The sequence below is a fragment of the Hippoglossus stenolepis genome, chromosome 10, assembly GCF_022539355.2.
Source record: "Hippoglossus stenolepis isolate QCI-W04-F060 chromosome 10, HSTE1.2, whole genome shotgun sequence".
Lineage (NCBI taxonomy): Eukaryota > Metazoa > Chordata > Actinopteri > Pleuronectiformes > Pleuronectidae > Hippoglossus > Hippoglossus stenolepis.
In genome coordinates, this window is record NC_061492.1 from 6,929,209 (window position 1) to 6,948,423 (window position 19,215).

At 38.4% G+C, this 19,215-nt stretch overlaps 1 pseudogene and 3 gene segments (V, D, J or C); 1 reads left to right on the plus strand and 3 right to left on the minus strand.

Moving 5' to 3' along the window:
* Nucleotides 1-2,084: 2,084 nt before the first annotated feature.
* LOC118103910 lies at nt 2,085-3,281 on the minus strand. The segment is given in 2 exon segments: nt 2,085-3,045; nt 3,139-3,281. Coding segments are annotated over 2 exon segments (375 nt in total).
* A 58-nt stretch (nt 3,282-3,339) lies between these two features.
* On the plus strand, nt 3,340-5,192 carry LOC118116379 (annotated as a pseudogene).
* A 1,190-nt stretch (nt 5,193-6,382) lies between these two features.
* The window catches only part of LOC118116397, an 86,923-nt gene continuing 74,090 nt past the window's right edge, over nt 6,383-19,215 (minus strand). Inside the window, 1 exon segment of the V gene segment in view lies at nt 6,383-6,708. Within this exon segment, the coding sequence occupies nt 6,398-6,708 (311 nt within the window).
* On the minus strand, nt 11,414-12,030 carry LOC118116389. The segment is given in 2 exon segments: nt 11,414-11,879; nt 11,973-12,030. Coding segments are annotated over 2 exon segments (375 nt in total).

Below are 19,215 nucleotides of genomic sequence, written 5' to 3' on the forward strand. Positions count from 1 at the left end.
CATATTCTTGCTCTCCTGTCCACTAAATATGCATTATTTTACTTCAAAAATGTGGGTATGCTTACTTTTTATGTGCACAAAAGTGAACATACTCACTTGGTACCATACCATACAATGGTATACCATTGTAGGATTTGGTCACTTAAGCTTTTAAAGGTTACTGTGTATATTATCAGTATCTGAGCAGACCCTATATCCTCCGCTTTATTTCACTCTGTTAGAAATTCGGGTCAGTTATTGGATGTATTTACTTCATGAATGTCACTTCTTGATCTTCCGTGCAATCAAATTGCAGAGCTCCCACCGTCTGTGCTTCACACACAATTCCTCAGAAACCATGTTCTAATGACAGTGTTTAGAGGACAATGTATCCTGCCATTGTGTTGTTAATAAGTCTCCTGTTTTCTATAGAATGTTTTGGTTGCTGCATTTTATTTACCTTAATCATTCAGTATACGTTGTTCAGAATATCACATCAAAATAGCGAACCAAGGTTTTGGTAAAGAGGAGTTTAATTTATAGGAATTGACTGTCATCCATGCTGCTATTACATTCAATTACATTGTACGGTATTTGAGATTATGTTGAATTTCATTTAAAACAATAATGTACAGACTGATGCTAATCGTATACTGTAAATATAAGAAAATGAAGCACTATAGTGTGTTTTAGTATGTGGACAGCACTAAACTGTAAATTAAGGTTACAGTAAGAAAACAGTAAATCCCTGGCAACCCTGCTGCCAGCAGTTTACTGTGAAAATAAGAAAATACAGCAATGCACTGTAATTCAGTTGATTTAGTTTTTACGGTAACACACTGTAAAGTTGATTACAGTATGAGTACTGTAAAATAACAGTAAACTGCAGGCAACCCTGCTGCCAGCAGTTTACTGTTAATTTACATGACAATTGTTTACAGTGCAGGCCTCTGTTTTATTTAAGTATTCTCTCCCTCTGAGAATACTCTGAGTATCAATCAGACTAAATGTGACAGTCACGTTTACGAGTATCAGGCTCATTCGAATACTTTGTAAAAAACATGAAGTTTAACATGTCAATTCCATTAAAACTGAGCAAACTGCATCTGCTAATAAAGATAAAACCATGTGAATAAAAAGAGCTGCAAAATGCATCATGAGGCCAAAAGAGACTTTAGTTAGATAGACTGTCATATGAAGGTATAGACAGTCTGATTACTATATAATGATATATAAGGTCTATATAGATATAAATACAGACTATTGATTATCTAAATAATATATTTATCATATAATATCTATATATATAATATAATAATATATTATTAATATATTTATAAACAGTCTATATAAAGAGGATGACACTCTGTATAAAATATGTAGAATCTATTGACAATCTGCATGTTTTCATGTCTTTTCTTCAACTCATTATGACAGTCCAATGCTGTATTGTGCTACTTTTGAAACAAGAATAAATATTTCATGTTCTCATGTCATTTGTTTTTCACATTTCTATTTTTACTTTACTAAAATAAAATATATCATCACCAACATCTGCTTCTGTTTTATTTTTTCTGCGGCAAAAGATATTAATGTAAATCTGTGTTTTACTTCTACTTAGACAGTAATTTCTCTTGTGTGGATCTGCATGAAAACCATGTTTCTGACTTCTGAGTTGAACATTGAACAAAATGATGAAAATCACAAAAGTATCACGTTAGTAGTTTGTAGGACTTTCCTCATAATTCATATTATTGTCAATAAGTGACAGAAGTAAAAGTTTATAATGAAACCTGAGAAATTAAAGGGAAATTACACATTTAGCATAAGAGTTAATTAGATATTCTGTTCCATCCATGTTCTGATGTGTGAGTGCTTAATGGTAATACACTTTTGAATGTGTGATTATAATAATCATCATATCACTATTTGATGAAGTGTAACAGAATCTAAATGACATTTAAAGTCGATAAATAAATATCTGGCAACATTTAGTCATCAAATGAAATTGATAAATAACCACAATTGTCTGATTATTCTGGTTTTAAACTTGCAGGATGTGCTGGTTGTATGAGCTCAATGTGTTTTATAATACATCGTATATATTCTCTGTGTTTATTGTAGTTTTCTGTTAGAACTCATTCTGTAGAGCAACTAGTTGAGGCAGGTTTTTTACGATACAGCTCCGTTTACAACACGTGCAACTCGGCCGGTCAACGCAGCGTTCACTGCTCCGCCAGAGAATCACCATGAAAACTCATTTGTGGGACTCCAGGGGCGTTTCAAGGGACTTTAGGGGCCTCAGGCAAAAGGGACCTGGGGAGCCTACATTGACCCAAACACCCCCCTACAAAGAAACACATGAACCACATCATTACAATCTTCAAACAAATATTTTATCATCAAAATTAAAAAGTGCAGACCTGTGCATCCACGTAAATGATAGTGAAGTAATAAAGTTTATGTTCAACCCCCCCACCACCACCTCAGGCTCATCTTACACACACATTTAGACGTTCTATTCTTCAACTAAAAATCTAAAATGACAAAGTTGGTTGCATGGGGCTTTGTTTGGAGATTTCTGAACATTTAAAACTGTGAGTTTGTTTCAGTTGTGTTTAGCTTCATTGTCGCTCTGCTTGAAGACTTGTGTTGTGTTCACTGGACCAGTTATTCTCTGTGCAGCTGCAGCAGACCAGTTTCACTTCAGTCAAACTGAGGGAGGTTTTTGTACGACTCTAAATCACTGTGTGGACACTCCACTGCCAAAATCACCGAGACAGTAATAATCTCCAACATCTTCGGCCTGAACACCTCTGATGGTTAAGGTGAAGCTAGAACCAGAGCCACTGCCACTGAATCGAGAGGGAGTTCCTGAATGTAGAGTTGATGTATAGTATATAAGAAGCTTGGGAGCCTGTCCGGGTTTCTGCTGGTACCAGGATATACGATCACCAGAACTACTCGTATAAACACTGGGTTTGGTTTTACAGGTCAGCGTGACAGTGGATCCTGGAGTAAATGTCACGACTGGAGGCTGAGTCACAGTCATCTGGCCGCTGCATCCTGCACACAAACACAAATCATACATTAATCAGCGGAGGTGAAGAGAGAGAACAGGCAGCGCATCACGTCTGAAATGTTGCTGAGTGACTGAACCTGTGAAGCTGCAGCAGGCCAGCGTCCAGATGAGGAGGGTGATGAGAGTCATGGTGGTTGTGGTCGACTGACGGGTCTGAGTCCTGCAGAGTTGGAGTCACAGGACTATAAAGCTTCTCAGTTCAGTGGAGGATCAGCTGACGATGCAAAGCCTCCTCTCTATGGAAATGATTCCTCTGCTCTGAGCGGACTGAAGGTGACGTGGGACACAAACTCAGGAGCGTTGCTGTTTGGATTTACACTAAATATGAAGAAGCAGAATTGAGGGTCGTCAGCATCTGGATTCAAATTGTGTCACTTTCATTGATGCAAATATGTGTATTTCATTCCCCTTGAATTACAGAGTGAGTAGACGTACAATAGAATTTTCAAAACATTTTGTTTTAATTCTTTTGAAGCATCCTGTTTGTTTTACAGCTTTCAAATGATGTCAAACTATTTTTCGAAATATTAATTCATGACAAAGTTAAATCAACTTTTTGTCTCTCAATGTTCAGAAGTAACAAAAATGTTAACAAATATATTTTTTTATTATTAAATCTTGATGAAATTTCAAGCCACATTAGCTCAATATAAATATTAAGTGTAAATTGTGTAGTTTAACCAGAACAAAGTGACTCTTCAGTGGACAGACTGTTGTTCACGGTGCAGGAGGTTTTTGTACGAGCACCTAATGAGTCTGTATCACTGTGGTGGACTTTCGGTGGAGGAACCAAACTCGACATTGACTGTAAGTACCAGAGATTTTTACTTTGTGCATTTATAACTTTTATCAAATAATGAACAAGAATTTGATCAAGTTCAGAGATTGACTGGCTGATAATTTTGTTGAATTTTTATCAATCTAAGGTAATCTCATATCCTGAGAAAAAGAAATGCAGATCAATATTTATTGATCGTAATCAGTTTATGTAGATTAATACATTTATAGAAACATACTAAAACAAATGTTTCATCTATTTTCATGTACAATGATGATTTTTATTCACATGTTTAAAACGTTTTAAAATAGAATTTGCTCAAGCTTCAAACTAAATCATAAACTGTTTAAAAATGTTTAGTTTGAATTGATCAAACATATTTTGGCACAAAAATCAGATGTTGAACACAAACAGGATTTTATCAGTAGATGCAGCTCAGCTTTGTGTTCACGCTTCATGTGGTGAAAAGGAAGTGAAAGAAACAGACGACAAAGGTTTGAACTGTTTTCACACCAGTGTTTCAGCTCTGTGAGTTTAAACAGAAGAAAATCATCTCAGGGACGAGTTATTCACTGTCACACGTTGAGAAACAGACGTGAAGACGTCCTCAATAATCATCAATAATCATTATCAGTGAACCTTCTCAGCCACATTGACACTTGAACCCTGCGGCTGATGGTCTGACACTGAGTGAATGATGTTCAACAGTAGAAGTTCTTCTGTTTCATTTTATAACATACAAGAAATCACCTGTACGTCATTTTCCTTCATCCTCATCCCTTTGTCTTTTCTCCCCTCTCTCTCCTCCAGTGGGTGTGGTGCGGCCCACCCTGACCGTCCTCCCCCCCTCCAGTGAAGAACTGCAGCAGGGCAGTGCCACTGTGGTGTGTCTGGCCAGCGGGGGCTTCCCCTCAGCCTGGAGCCTGGGCTGGAAGGTGGGGGAAGAGCAGCTCCTCAGGGGTGTCACAGCCCGGGGGTCCTGGGGAGGGGCGGCCACTACAGCTGGAGCAGCACCATGAGCCTCCTTGCAGATCAGTGGAGGAAGGCGGGCTCAGTGAGCTGTGAGGCCAGTCTGACCGGACAGAGCCCTGTCGCTCAAACCCTGGACCCTGACCGCTGCTCGGAGTAGAGAGACGACCGGATGGAGTCATTGTGCTCTACTGTGGGTCCGTGTGATTTACATGTGTTCTACTGCAGCTCTGCATGTCTTCATGTCTTTTCTTCAACTCATTATGACAGTCCAATGCTGTATTGTGCTACTTTTGAAACAAGAATAAATATTTCATGTTCTCATGTCATTTGTTTTTCACATTTCTATTTTTACTTTACTAAAATAAAATATATCATCACCAACATCTGCTTCTGTTTTATTTTTTCTGCGGCAAAAGATATTAATGTAAATCTGTGTTTTACTTCTACTTAGACAGTAATTTCTCTTGTGTGGATCTGCATGAAAACCATGTTTCTGACTTCTGAGTTGAACATTGAACAAAATGATGAAAATCACAAAAGTATCACGTTAGTAGTTTGTAGGACTTTCCTCATAATTCATATTATTGTCAATAAGTGACAGAAGTAAAAGTTTATAATGAAACCTGAGAAATTAAAGGGAAATTACACATTTAGCATAAGAGTTAATTAGATATTCTGTTCCATCCATGTTCTGATGTGTGAGTGCTTAATGGTAATACACTTTTGAATGTGTGATTATAATAATCATATCACTATTTGATGAAGTGTAACTGAATCTAAATGACATTTAAAGTCGATAAATAAATATCTGGCAACATTTAGTCATCAAATGAAATTGATAAATAACCACAATTGTTTCTGATTATTCTGGTTTTAAACTTGCAGGATGTGCTGGTTGTATGAGCTCAATGTGTTTTATAATACATCGTATATATTCTCTGTGTTTATTGTAGTTTGTTAGAACTCATTCTGTAGAGCAACTAGTTGAGGTTTTTACGATACAGCTCCGTTTACAACACCCAACTCGGCCAGTCAACGCAGCGTTCACTGCTCCGCCAGAGAATCACCATGAAAACTCATTTGTGGGACTCCAGGGGCGTTTCAAGGGACTTTAGGGGCCTCAGGCAAAAGGGACCTGGGGAGCCTACATTGACCCAAACACCCCCCTACAAAGAAACACATGAACCACATCATTACAATCTTCAAACAAATATTATAAAATCAAAATTAAAAAAGTGCAGACCTGTGCATCCACGTAAATGATAGTGATGTAATAAAGTTTAAGTTCACCCCCCCCCACCCCCCACCCCCCCACCCCTCCACCACCACCACCACGTCACCATAGAACGTCATTAGACGTTCTAGTCTTCAACTAAAAATCTAAAATGACAAAGTTGGTTGCATGGGGCTTTGTTTGGAGATTAATGAACATTTAAAACTGTGAGTGTGTTTCAGTTGTGTTTAGCTTCATTGTCGCTCTGCTTGAAGACTTGTGTTGTGTTCACTGGACCAGTTATTCTCTGTGCAGCTGCAGCAGACCAGTTTCACTTCAGTCAAACTGAGGGAGGTTTTTGTACGGCTCTAAATCACTGTGTGAACTGATCGTTGTCATGATAACCGAGACAGTAATAATCTCCAACATCTTCAGCCTGAACACCTCTGATGGTTAAGGTGTAGCTAGAACCAGAGCCACTGCCACTGAATCGAGAGGGAGTTCCTGAATTAAGAGTTGATGCTAAGTAAATAAGAAGCTTGGGAGCCTGTCCAGGTTTCTGAAGGTACCAACTGAGGTCAGCACCAATATCTGAACTCCCTGTGGCTCCGATGTTCACAGTCCCTCCAAGACTAACAGACTTGACTGAGTCAGTCTGAGTAAGAAAATTGTTGGCTGCAGACTCTGAAATAAGAAATGAATGAAAGAGCATCAGAGGAAATAGTTTCAACAGCCTGTGGAGGAAAATAAAGAAAACACATTTCCCCACGCCAAAATCTCTCACCTGACTCAAAAAAACCAGCATGACACTCAGAGTTACTGTCAACATCATCCTGATGCAGTTTCCTGTGTGAGTGCGTGAAAACGGTTCAGACTCTGTGTGACTTTAACTCTGAGGAGCAGCGATGCATAAAATTCATGTAAAATACTTTTGAGTGCACCTGTCTTTATGAAACTGAGAGGAAGAGGTGATTGAGTGAGAACATGTGGACATGACATGAAGGAACTTTCACTTCTGTGTCTGACTTTGAAAGTTCTGGTCTGCACACATGGGAGAAGTTGTATTCAAGGCTTTTTACAAGAAAACCTTTGAATGTGATTGTTGTTAATGGACTATTTCATCCCAAACCAAGAAATGTATCAAAATCTTACCACGTGATTTTGTTTCCTCAACTAAATCCAACTGTGACTGAACACTGAAGCCAGGAAGCTGCTCTGGGAGTAACTCTCTCCTGAAATATCCCTTCATGTCTATAAGTAGATGCACACTGCCCTCTGCTGGCAGTTCACCATCATCAATAACTCCATCATGGTGTGAGGCTGATTTTGTTTTCTGTCCTTGTTCAACCTTTTCATCACCATGTACATCAGTCATTTCATGCAGCTCTGATATCAGGAAAGAAGTAAGTACGCCGTCATCTGACCTCAGTGACCCCACACTGTAACGAATTGCTGTAAGAAAACAGCCAAATTCTGACTGTAACATTCTGTTTTCCATTAAAACGGCACTGTGCTGTAGAAAACAATGCATTCTGGGAAATATTTATGAGCAGCTTGCTGTTTTCCTTAAAACATTGCAATATACTGTAAACAGCATTGCATTCTGGGGGTGATGTCAGAATCAACGGCAGAGAGGTCCTGCAAAGCGGAATGCTACTATATTTGTAGAAGACGGATGTTGAACACAAAGTCGTGAAGCCAACTCTGGACCTTTTTTAGAGGATTATCCATCTGAATCCTGCATTTTATCATCAAGTCTTCGGTGAGTTGAAATAAACTTTGTCTGCCTTGCATTTTTGCTTACTTTTGCTGTCTTTTATACAAACTCAGACTGATTAGAACTGTAACTTAGCTAGCTTGCAGCACTCGCATGTGGTCCTCTCAATCAGCCATGCAGTGACTTGTGAGTACAGCAGTAAAGCTACTTTTTAAATTATTATTTTGTAGATTCGGCCAATACTAAATAGTACTTCAAAGTTATTCCTATTGTCTTTTTGTATGGTCAGTTGGTTTGCAGCTAGGAGCATTATTGTGAGTTTGTCCTCTTCTGTACATTTTCAACTCCACTACAGCTTTGATAATGTTACATCTCATTGGGTATTAAAGTTGAACTAATAGTGTGTCATATTAGTATGTTGTCCAGCTGCTGAAGGAACCACTTTACAAAGACTTCAGATGGACTCGTTCTAATATTCTCACCACATTTTTTTGTCCGTTTCATAGCACTCACAGTGGTGGCGAAAGGACACTCAACCTACTTTTGACTCCTCCTCTAGTAATGCTTGGTATGTATTCAGAACATAACTTATATTGCATATCAGATTGTTTTTTTAAGTTATCTGTATTAATCATAAATAAAGAATGACTTTTCTTCCCATTAGAGATGTTTGCAAAAGTCAAGATGCTTTTGAGATGACTCTTGATTCATGTTTCAGGTGAAAAGAGCCTGTGACAGTTGGATACTGGATGATCAGCCTTGAGGATCACATGTGGGGGCATCCACCCAACCTTTGTGACAGGGCTTGCTGTTTACAGTGTTCACATCTTTAACTGGGAGCTACCTGTACAAGGTCAGAATTGTGCTGCCTATCTGACATTTTCTCTTTTATTTCACATTTTCACATTTATTTTCAACCCTAACTTCATAAACACTTGTATAGACATCATATATAAAAGACTTTACATCTATCCAACCTCTAATCTCAGATTCATGTGTTTTGTAGATGCTTCTTTTGAATCAACCCAGAAAGAGGAACAAGAGCCGTGTGGGGACCTGGCTCAAGAGGACAGGGAGAGTCATTCAGAAGAAATCTGTCACAATTCAGGGAGAGGTCTCTCCCCAGGTTATTTGTATATTTTTCTCTTTAATTTTGTACATGGAATCATATTCTTGTTCTCCTGTCCACTAAATATGCATTATTTTACTTCAAAAATGTGGGTATGCTTACTTTTTATGTGCACAAAGGTGAACATACTCATGGCACTACACCATACAATGGTATACCATTGTAGGATTTGGTCACTTAAGCTTTAAAGGTTACTGTGTATATTATCAGTATTATGGTTTATGGGTTTTATCACATTTAATGAACATACTGATAACTGTCATGTTCTGTTGTGCATAGCTGAAATCTCCAACTGTAATGGACAACTTTGTTTCTATCAACAATAAACAGCAAGTATTTCAATTGGTGTTGCCTTTTATAAATAAATGTTGGGTTAATCAATTGATCTCGTTTTTTCTAAGACTCCTCTTTTCTATAGAATGTTTTGGTTGCTGCATTTTATTTACCTTAATCATTCAGTATACGTTGTTCAGAATATCACATCAAAATAGCGAACCAAGGTTTTGGTAAAGAGGAGTTTAATTTATAGGAATTGACTGTCATCCATGCTGCTATTACATTCAATTACATTGTACGGTATTTGAGATTATGTTGAATTTCATTTTAAACAATAATGTACAGACTGATGCTAATCGTATACTGTAAATATAAGAAAATAAAGCACTATAGTGTGTTTTAGTATGTGGACAGCACTAAACTGTAAATTAAGGTTACAGTAAGAAAACAGTAAATCCTGGCAACCTGCTGCCAGCAGTTTACTGTGAAAATAAGAAAATACAGCAATGCCCTGTAATTCAGTTGATTTAGTTTTACGGTAACACACTGTAAATTGATTACAGTATGAGTACTGTAAAATAACAGTAAACTGCAGGCAACCCTGCTGCCAGCAGTTAACTGTTAATTGACAATACAATTGTTTACAGTGCAGGCCTCTGTTTTTAAGTATTCTCCCTCTGAGAATACTCTGAGTATCAATCAGATTAAATGTGATGGCAGTTTCACGAGTATCAGGCTCATTCGAATACTTTGTAAAAAAGATAAAGCTTAACATGTCAATTCCATTAAAACTGAGCAAACTGCATCTGCTAATAAAGATAAAACCATGTGAATAAAAAGAGCTGCAAAATGCATCATGAGGCCTAAAGAGACCTTAGTTAGATAGACTGTCTATATGAAGGTATAGACAGTCTGATTAATATATAATGATATATAAGGTCTATATAGATATAAATACAGACTATTGATTATCTAAATAATATATTTATCATATAATATCTATATATAATATAATAATATATTATTAATATATTTATAAACACTCTATATAAACGGGATGACAGTCTATATAAAATATGTAGAATCTATAGACAATCTTCATGTCTTTTCTTTAACTCATTATGACAGTCCAATGCTGTTTTGTGCTACTTTTGAAACAAGAATAAATATTTCATGTTCTCATGTCATTTGTTTTTCACATTTCTATTTTTACTTTACTAAAATAAAATATATCATCACAAAAGATATTAATGTAAATCTGTGTTTTACTTCTACTTAGACAGTAATTTCTCTTGTGTGGATCTGCATGAAAACCATGTTTCTGACTTTTGAGTTGAACATTGAACAAAATGATGAAAATCACAAAAGTATCACGTTAGTAGTTTGTAGGACTTTCCTCATAATTCATAATATTGTAAATAAGTGACAGAAGTAAAAGCTTATAATGAAACCTGAGAAATTAAAGGGAAATTACACATTAGCATAAGAATGAGATTAAATATTCTGTTCCATCCATGTTCTGATGTGTGAGTGCTTAATGGTAATACACTTTTGAATGTGTGATTATAATAATCATCATATCACTATTTGATGAAGTGTAACAGAATCTAAATGACATTTAAAGTTGATAAATAAATATCTGGCAACATATAGTCATCAACTGAAATTGATAAATAACCACAATTTTCTGATTATTCTGGTTTTAAACTTGCAGGATGTGCTGGTTGTATGAGCTCAATGTGTTTTATAATACATCGTATATATTCTCTGTGTTTATTGTAGTTTTCTGTTAGAACTCATTCTGTAGAGCAACTAGTTGAGGCAGGTTTTTTACGATACAGCTCCGTTTACAACACGTGCAACTCGGCCGGTCAACGCAGCGTTCACTGCTCCGACAGAGAATCACCATGAAAACTCATTTGTGGGACTCCAGGGGCGTTTCAAGGGACTTTAGGGGCCTCAGGCAAAAGGGACCTGGGGAGCCTACATTGACCCAAACACCCCCCTACAAAGAAACACATGAACCACATCACTACAATCTTCAAACAAATATTATAAAATCAGAATTTAAAAAGTGCAGACCTGTGCATCCACGTAAATGATAGTGAAGTAATAAAGTTTATGTTGAACCCCCCCCCCCCGCCCTACAACCACCTCAGGCTCATCTGACACACATTTAGACGTTCTAGTCTTCAACTCAAAATCTAAAATGACAAAGTTGGTTGCATGGGGCTTTGTTTGGAGATTTCTGAACATTTAAAACTGTGAGTTTGTTTCAGTTGTGTTTAGCTTCATTGCCGCTCTGCTTGAAGACTTGTGTTGTGTTCACTGGACCAGTTATTCTCTGTGCAGCTGCAGCAGACCAGTTTCACTTCAGTCAAACTGAGGGAGGTTTTTGTACGGCTCTAAATCACTGTGTGAACACTCCACCGCTATGATAACTCTGACAGTAATAATCTCCAAGATCTTCAGCCTGAACACCTCTGATGGTTAAGGTGAAGCTAGAACCAGTGCCACTGCCACTGAATCGAGAGGGAGTTCCTGAATTAAGAGTTGATGCATAGTATATAAGAAGCTTGGGAGCCTGTCCAGGTTTCTGCTGGTACCAGGACAAATAATAATAGAAAATATCACTATAAACACTGGGGTTGGATTTACAGGTCAGCGTGACAGTGGATCCTGGAGTAAATGTCACGACTGGAGGCTGAGTCACAGTCACCTGGCCGCTGCATCCTGCATACAAACACAAATCATACATTAATCAGCGGAGGTGAAGAGAGAGAACAGGCAGCGCATCACGTCTGAGATGTTGCTGAGTGACTGAACCTGTGAAGCTGCAGCAGGCCAGCGTCCAGATGAGGAGGGTGATGAGAGTCATGGTGGTTGTGGTGGCGATTGTTCTGAGTCCTGCAGAGTTGGAGTCACAGGACTATAAAGCTTCTCAGTTCAGTGGAGGATCAGCTGACGATGCAAAGCCTCCTCTCTATGGAAATGATTCCTTCTGCTCTGAGCGGACTGAAGGTGACGTGGGACACAAACTCAGGAGCGTTGCTGTTTGGATTACACTAAATATGAATACGCAGAATTGAGGTCGTCAGCATCTGGATTCAAATTGTGTCACTTTCGTTGATGCAAATATGTGTATTTCATTCCCCTTGAATTACAAGAGTGAGTAGACGTACAATAGAAGTTTCTAAACATTTTGTTTTAATTCTTTTGAGGCATCCTGTTTGTTTTACAGCTTTCAAATGATGTCAAACTATTTTTCGAAATATTAATTCATGACAAAGTTAAATCAACTTTTGTCTCTCAAAGTTCAGAAGTAACAAAAATGTTAACATTTTTTTATTTTTATTTTAAATCTTGATAAAATTTCAAGCCATAAGCTCAATATAAATATAAAGTGTAAATTGTGTAGTTTAACAAGAACAAAGTGACTCTTCAGTGGACAGACTGTTGTTCAAGGTGCAGGAGGTTTTGTACGAGCACCTAATGAGTCTGTATCACTGTGGAACACTTTCGGTGGAGGAACCAAACTCAACATTGACTGTAAGAATCAGAGATTTTTACTTTGTGCATTTATAACTTTTATCAAATAATGAACAAGAATTTGATCAAGTTCAGAGATTGACTGACTGATAATTTTGTTGAATTTTTATCAATCTAAGGTAACCTCATATCTGAGAAAAAGAAATGCAGATCAATATTTATTGATCGTAATCAGTTATGTAGATTAATACATTTATAGAAACATACTAAAACAAATGTTTCATCTATTTTCATGTACAATGATGATTTTTGTTCACATGTTTAGAAAATGTTAAATAGAATTTGATGAAGCTTCAAACTAAATCATGAACTGTTTAAAATGTTTAGTTGAATTGATCAAACATTAAAAAAAATCAGATGTTGAACACAAACCGGATTTTATCAGTAGATGCAGCTCAGCTTTGTGAACACGCTTCATGTGGAAAAGGAAGTGAAAGAAACAGACGACAAATGTTTGAACTGTTTTCACACCAGTGTTTCAGCTCTGTGAGTTTAAACAGAGAAAATCATCTCAGGGACGAGTTATTCACTGCTCACACGGTGAGAAACGGATGAAGACGTCCTCAATAATCATCAATAATCATCAGTGAACCTTCTTACATTGACACTTGAACCCTACGGCTGATGGTCTGACACTGAGTGAATGATGTTCAACAGTAGAAGTTCTTCTGTTTCATTTTATAACATACAGAAATCACCTGTCGTCATTTTCCTTCATCCTCATCCCTTTGTTCTTTCTCCCCTCTCTCCTCCAGTGGGGAAGTGGCCCACCCCGTCCGTCCTCCCCTCCAGTAAGAGCTGCAGCAGGCAGTGCCACTGTGGTGTGTCTGGCAGGGCTTCCTCAGCCTGGAGCCTGGGCTGGAAGGGGGGGGCAGCAGCAGCCCCCCAGGGTGTCTCGCAGCCCGGGGTCCTAGGGGCGGCCACTACAGCTGGAGCAGCACCATGAGCCTCCTGCAGATCAGTGGAGGAAGGCGGGCTCAGTGGACAGAGTTGACCTGACCGGACAGAGCCCTGTCACTCAAACCCTGGACCCTGACCGCTGCTCGGAGTAGAGAGCGACTGGATGAGTCATTGTGCTCTACTGTGGGTCGTGTGATTTACATGTGTTCTACTGCAGCTCTGCATGTCTTCATGTCTTTTCTTCAACTCATTATGACAGTCAATGCTGTATTGTGCTACTTTTGAAACAGAATAAATATTTCATGTTCTCATGCCATTTGTTTTTCACACTTCTATTTTACTTTACCAAAATAAAATATATCATCACCAACATCTGCTTCTGTTAAATTTTTTTCGACAAAAAGATATTAATGTAAATCTCTGTGTTTTACTTCTACTACAGTAATTTTTCTTGTGTGGATCTGCATGAAAACCAGGTTTTGACTTCTGAGTTGAACATTGAAAAAAATGAAGAAAATAACAAAAGTATCACGTTAGTAGTTTGTAGGACTTTCCTCATAATTCATATTATTGTCAATAGACGATAAGTAAGTTTATAATGAAACCTGAAAATTAGGAAATTACCATTTAGCATAAGAGTTAATTAGATATTCTGTTCATCCATGTTCTGATGTGTGAGTGCTTCGGTAATACACTGTTAAATGTGTGATTATAATAATCATATCCTATTTGATTGTAACTGAATCTAATGACAATTAAAGTCGATAAATAAATATCTGGCAACATTTAGTCACCAAATGAAATGATAAATAACCACAATTTTCGATTATTGGTTTTAAACTTGCAGGATGTGCTGGTTGTATGAGCTCAATGTGTTTTATAATACATCGTATATATTCTCTGTGTTTATTGTAGTTTTCTGTTAGAACTTATTCTGTAGAGCAACTAGTTGAGGCAGGTTTGCATACAGCTCCGTTTACAACACGTGCAACTCGGCCGGGTCAACGCAGCGTTCACTGCTCCACCAGAGAATCACCATGAAAACTCATTTGTGGGACCCAGGGCGTTTCAGGGACTTTAGGGGCCTCAGGCAAAAGGGACCTGGGAGCCTACATTGACCCAAACACCCCCTACAAACACATGAACCACATCACTACAATCTTCAAACAAATATTATAAAATCAGAATTTAAAAAGTGCAGACCTGTGCATCCACGTAAATGATAGTGAAGTAATAAAGTTTATGTTCAACCCCCGCCCCACCACCACCTCAGGCTCATCTTACACACATTTAGACGTTCTAGTCTTCAACTCAAAATCTAAAATGACAAAGTTGGTTGCATGGGGCTTTGTTTGGAGATTTCTGAACATTTAAAACTGTGAGTTTGTTTCAGTTGTGTTTAGCTTCATTGCCGCTCTGCTTGAAGACTTGTGTTGTGTTCACCTGGACCAGTTATTCTCTAGTGCAGCTGCAGCAGACCAGTTTCACTTCAGTCAAACTGAGGGAGGTTTTTGTACGGCTCTAAATCACTGTGTGAACACTCCACCGCTATGATAACTCTGACAGTAATAATCTCCAAGATCTTCAGCCTGAACACCTCTGATGGTTAAGGTGAAGCTAGAACCAGTGCCACTGCCACTGAATCGAGAGGGAGTTCCTGAATTAAGAGTTGATGCATAGTATATAAGAAGCTTGGGAGCCTGTCCAGGTTTCTGCTGGTACCAGGACAAATAATAAAAATATCGCTATAAACACTGGGGTTGGTTTTACAGGTCAGCGTGACAGTGGATCCTGGAGTAAATGTCACGACTGGAGGCTGAGTCACAGTCACCTGGCCGCTGCATCCTGCACACAAACACAAATCATACATTAATCAGCGGGTGAAGAGAGAGAACAAAAGCACCGCATCACCTCAGAGATGTTGCTGAGTGACTGAACCTGTGAAGCTGCAGCAGGCTCAGCGTCCAGATGAGGAGGGTCATGAGAGTCATGGAGGTTGTGGTCGACTGACGGGTCTGAGTCCTGCAGAGTTGAGTCACAGGACTATAAAGCTTCTCAGTTCAGTGGAGGATCAGCTGACGATGCAAGCCTCCTCTCTATGGAAATGATTCCTCTGCTCTGAGCGGACTGAAGGTGACAGTGGGACACAAACTCAGGAGCATTGCTGTTTGGATTTAACTAAATATGAATGCAGAATTGAGGGTCGTCACGCACCGGATTCAAATTGTGTCACTCGTTGATGCAAATATGTGTATTTCATTCCCCTTGAATTACAAGTGAGTAGACTTACAATAGAAGTTTCTAAACATTTTGTTTTAATTTTTTTGCAGGCATCCTGTTTGTTTTAGCAGCTTTCAAATGATGTCAAACTATTTTTCAAAGATTAATTCATGACAAAGTTAAATCAACTTTTTGTCTCTCTCAAAGAGTTCAGAAGTAACAAAAATGTTAACATTTTTGTATTTTTATTTTTAAATCTTGATAAAATTTCCAAGCACACATAAGCTCAATATAATATAAAGTGTAAATGGCAGTGTTTAACAAGAACAAAGTGACTCTTCAGTGGACAGACTGTTGTTCACGGTGCAGGAGAGGTTTTGTATGAGCACCTAATGAGTCTGTATCACTGTGGTACACTTTCAGTGGAGGAACCAAACTCAACATTGACTGTAAGTACCAGAGATTTTACTTTAGTGCATTTATACTTTATCAAATAATGAACAAGAATTTGATCAAGTTCAGAGATTGACTGGCTGATAATTTTGTTGAACTTTTATCAATCTAAGGTACATCTCATATCTGAGAAAAGAAATGCAGATCAATATTTATTGATCAGTAATCAGTTATGTAAATTAATACATTTATAGAAACATACTAAAACAAATGTTTCATCTATTTTCATGTACAATGATGATTTTTGTTCACGTTTAGAAAATGTTAAAATAGAAAATTTGCATGAAGCTTCAAACTAAATCATGAACTGTTTAAAAATGTTTAGTTTGAATTGATCAAACATATTTTGGTAAAAATCTCAGATGTTGAACACAAACAGATTTATCAGTGATGCAGCTCAGCTTTGTGTTCACGCTTCATGTGGTGAAAAGGAAGTGAAAGAAACAGACGACAAAGGTTTGAACTGTTTACACCAGTGTTTCAGCTCTGTGAGTTTAAACAGAAATCATCTCAGGCGAGTTATCACTGTCACACGTTGAGAAACAGACGTGAAGACGTCCTCAATAATCATCAATAATCATTATCAGTGAACCTTCGGCCACATTGACACTTCAACCCTGGCGCTGAGGTCTGACACTGAGTGAATGATGTTCAACAGTAAGTTCTTCTGTCCATTTTATAACACAAGAAATCACCTGTACGCCATTTTCCTTCATCCTCATCCTTGTCTTTCTACCCTCTCTCCTCCAGTGGGTGTGTGTGCGGCCCACCTGACCGCCCCCCCTCCAGTAAAGGCAGCTGGCAGGCAGTGCCACTGTGGTGTGTCTGGCCGGGCTTCCTCAGCCTGGGCCTGGGCTGAAGGGGCAGCAGCCCAGTGCCTGAGCCAGGGGTCCAGGGAGGCGCACAAGCTGGAGCAGCACCTGAAGAGCTCCCTGCAGATCAGTGGAGGAAGGCAGGACTCAGTGAGCTGTGAGGCCAGTCTGACCAGGACAGAGCCCTGTCACCAAAACCCTGGACCCTGACAGGCCTCGAGGAAGAGAGACGCGGATGGAGTCATTGTGCTCTACTGTGGGTCCGTGATTTACATGTGTTCTACTGCAGCTCTGCATGTCTTCATGTCTTTTCCAACTCATTATAACAGTCCAATGCTATTGTGCTACTTTTGAAACAAGAATAAATATTTCATGTTCTCATGTCATTTGTTTTCACACTTCTATTTTTACTTTACTAAAATAAAATATATCATCACCAACATCTGCTTCTGTTAAATTTTTCTACAAAAGATATTAATGTAAATCTGTGTTTTACTTCTACTTGTACAGTAATTTTTCTTGTGTGGATCTACATGAAAACCATGTTTCTGACTTTAGTTGAAAATGAAACAAAATGATGAAAATAACAAAAGTATCACGTTAGTAGTTTGTAGGACTTTCCTCATATTCATATTAATGTCAAATAAGTAAAGAAGTAAAGTTTATATGAAACCTGAGAAAAAGAAATTACACATTTAGCATAAGAGTTAATTAGATATTCTGTTCCATCCATGTTCTGATGTGTATGTTTGTAATACACTGTTAAATGTGTGATTATAATAATCATATCACTATTTGATGAAGTGTAACTGAATCTAAATGACAATAAAGTCGATAAATAAATATTCTAGCATTTAGTCATCAAATGAAATTGATAAATAACACAATTTTCTGATTATTCTGGTTTTAAACTTGCAGGATGTGCTGGTTGTATGAGCTCAATGTGTTTTATAATACATCGTATATATTCTCTGTGTTTATTGTAGTTTTCTGTTAGAACTCATTCTGTGGAGCAACTAGTTGAGGCAGTTTTTACTGATACAGCTCCATACATAGTACTCACAACACGAGCGTTCACTGCTCGCCAGAGAATCACCATGAAAACTCATTTGTGGGCTCAGGGCGTTTTCAAGGGACTTTAGGGCCTCAGGCAAAAGGGACCTGGGGAGCCTACATTGAATCAAACATCTACAAAGAACACATGAACCACATCACTACAATCTTCAAAGAAATATTTTTATCATCAAAATTAAAAAGTGCAGACCTGTATCCACAAATAGTGAAGAAATAAAGTTTATGTTGAACCCCCTACAACCACCTCAGGCTCATCTTACACACATAGATGATGCCCAGTCTTCAACTCAAAATCTAAAATGACAAAGTTGGTTGCATGGGGCTTTGTTTGGAATTTACGAACATTTAAAACTGAGTTTGTTCAGTTGTGTTTAGCTTCATTGCCGCTCTGCTTGAAGGTTGTGTTGTTCACTGGACAGTTATCTTCAAGCTGCAGCAGACCAGTTTCACTCAGTCAAACTGAGGGAGGTTTAGTACGGCTCTAAATCACGTGTGAAGCACCTCACCACGGCGATAACTCTGACAGTAATAATCTCAACATCTTTCAGCTCAACACGCTGATGGAGTTAAGGTGAAGCTCGAACCAGAGCCACCACTAAAACCGAGCTGGTGTTCCTGAATACAGAGATGATGGCCATATAAGGCAGTTGGGAGCCTGTCCAGTTTCTGCTGGTACCAGGACATCTAACACCAACATTACTACAAAACACTGGGGTGATTTACAGGTCAGTGTGACAGGATCCTGAGAAATGTCACAATCGAGGCTGAGTCTGATCACTGGGTCTGCATCCCTCACAAACACAAATCATACATTAATCAGAGGTGAAGAGAGAGACAGGAAGCGCATCACGTCTGAAATGTTGCTGAGTGACAAAACTGTGAAGCTGCAGAGCCAGCGTCCAGATGAGGAGGTATGAGAGTCATGGTGGTTGTGTTGACTGAGGTCTGAGTCCTGCAGAGTTGGGAGTCACAGGACTATAAAGCTTACAGTTCAGTGGAGGATCAGCTGACCATGCAAAGCCTCTCTCTATGGAAATATCACAACATGCAATTTAATATAA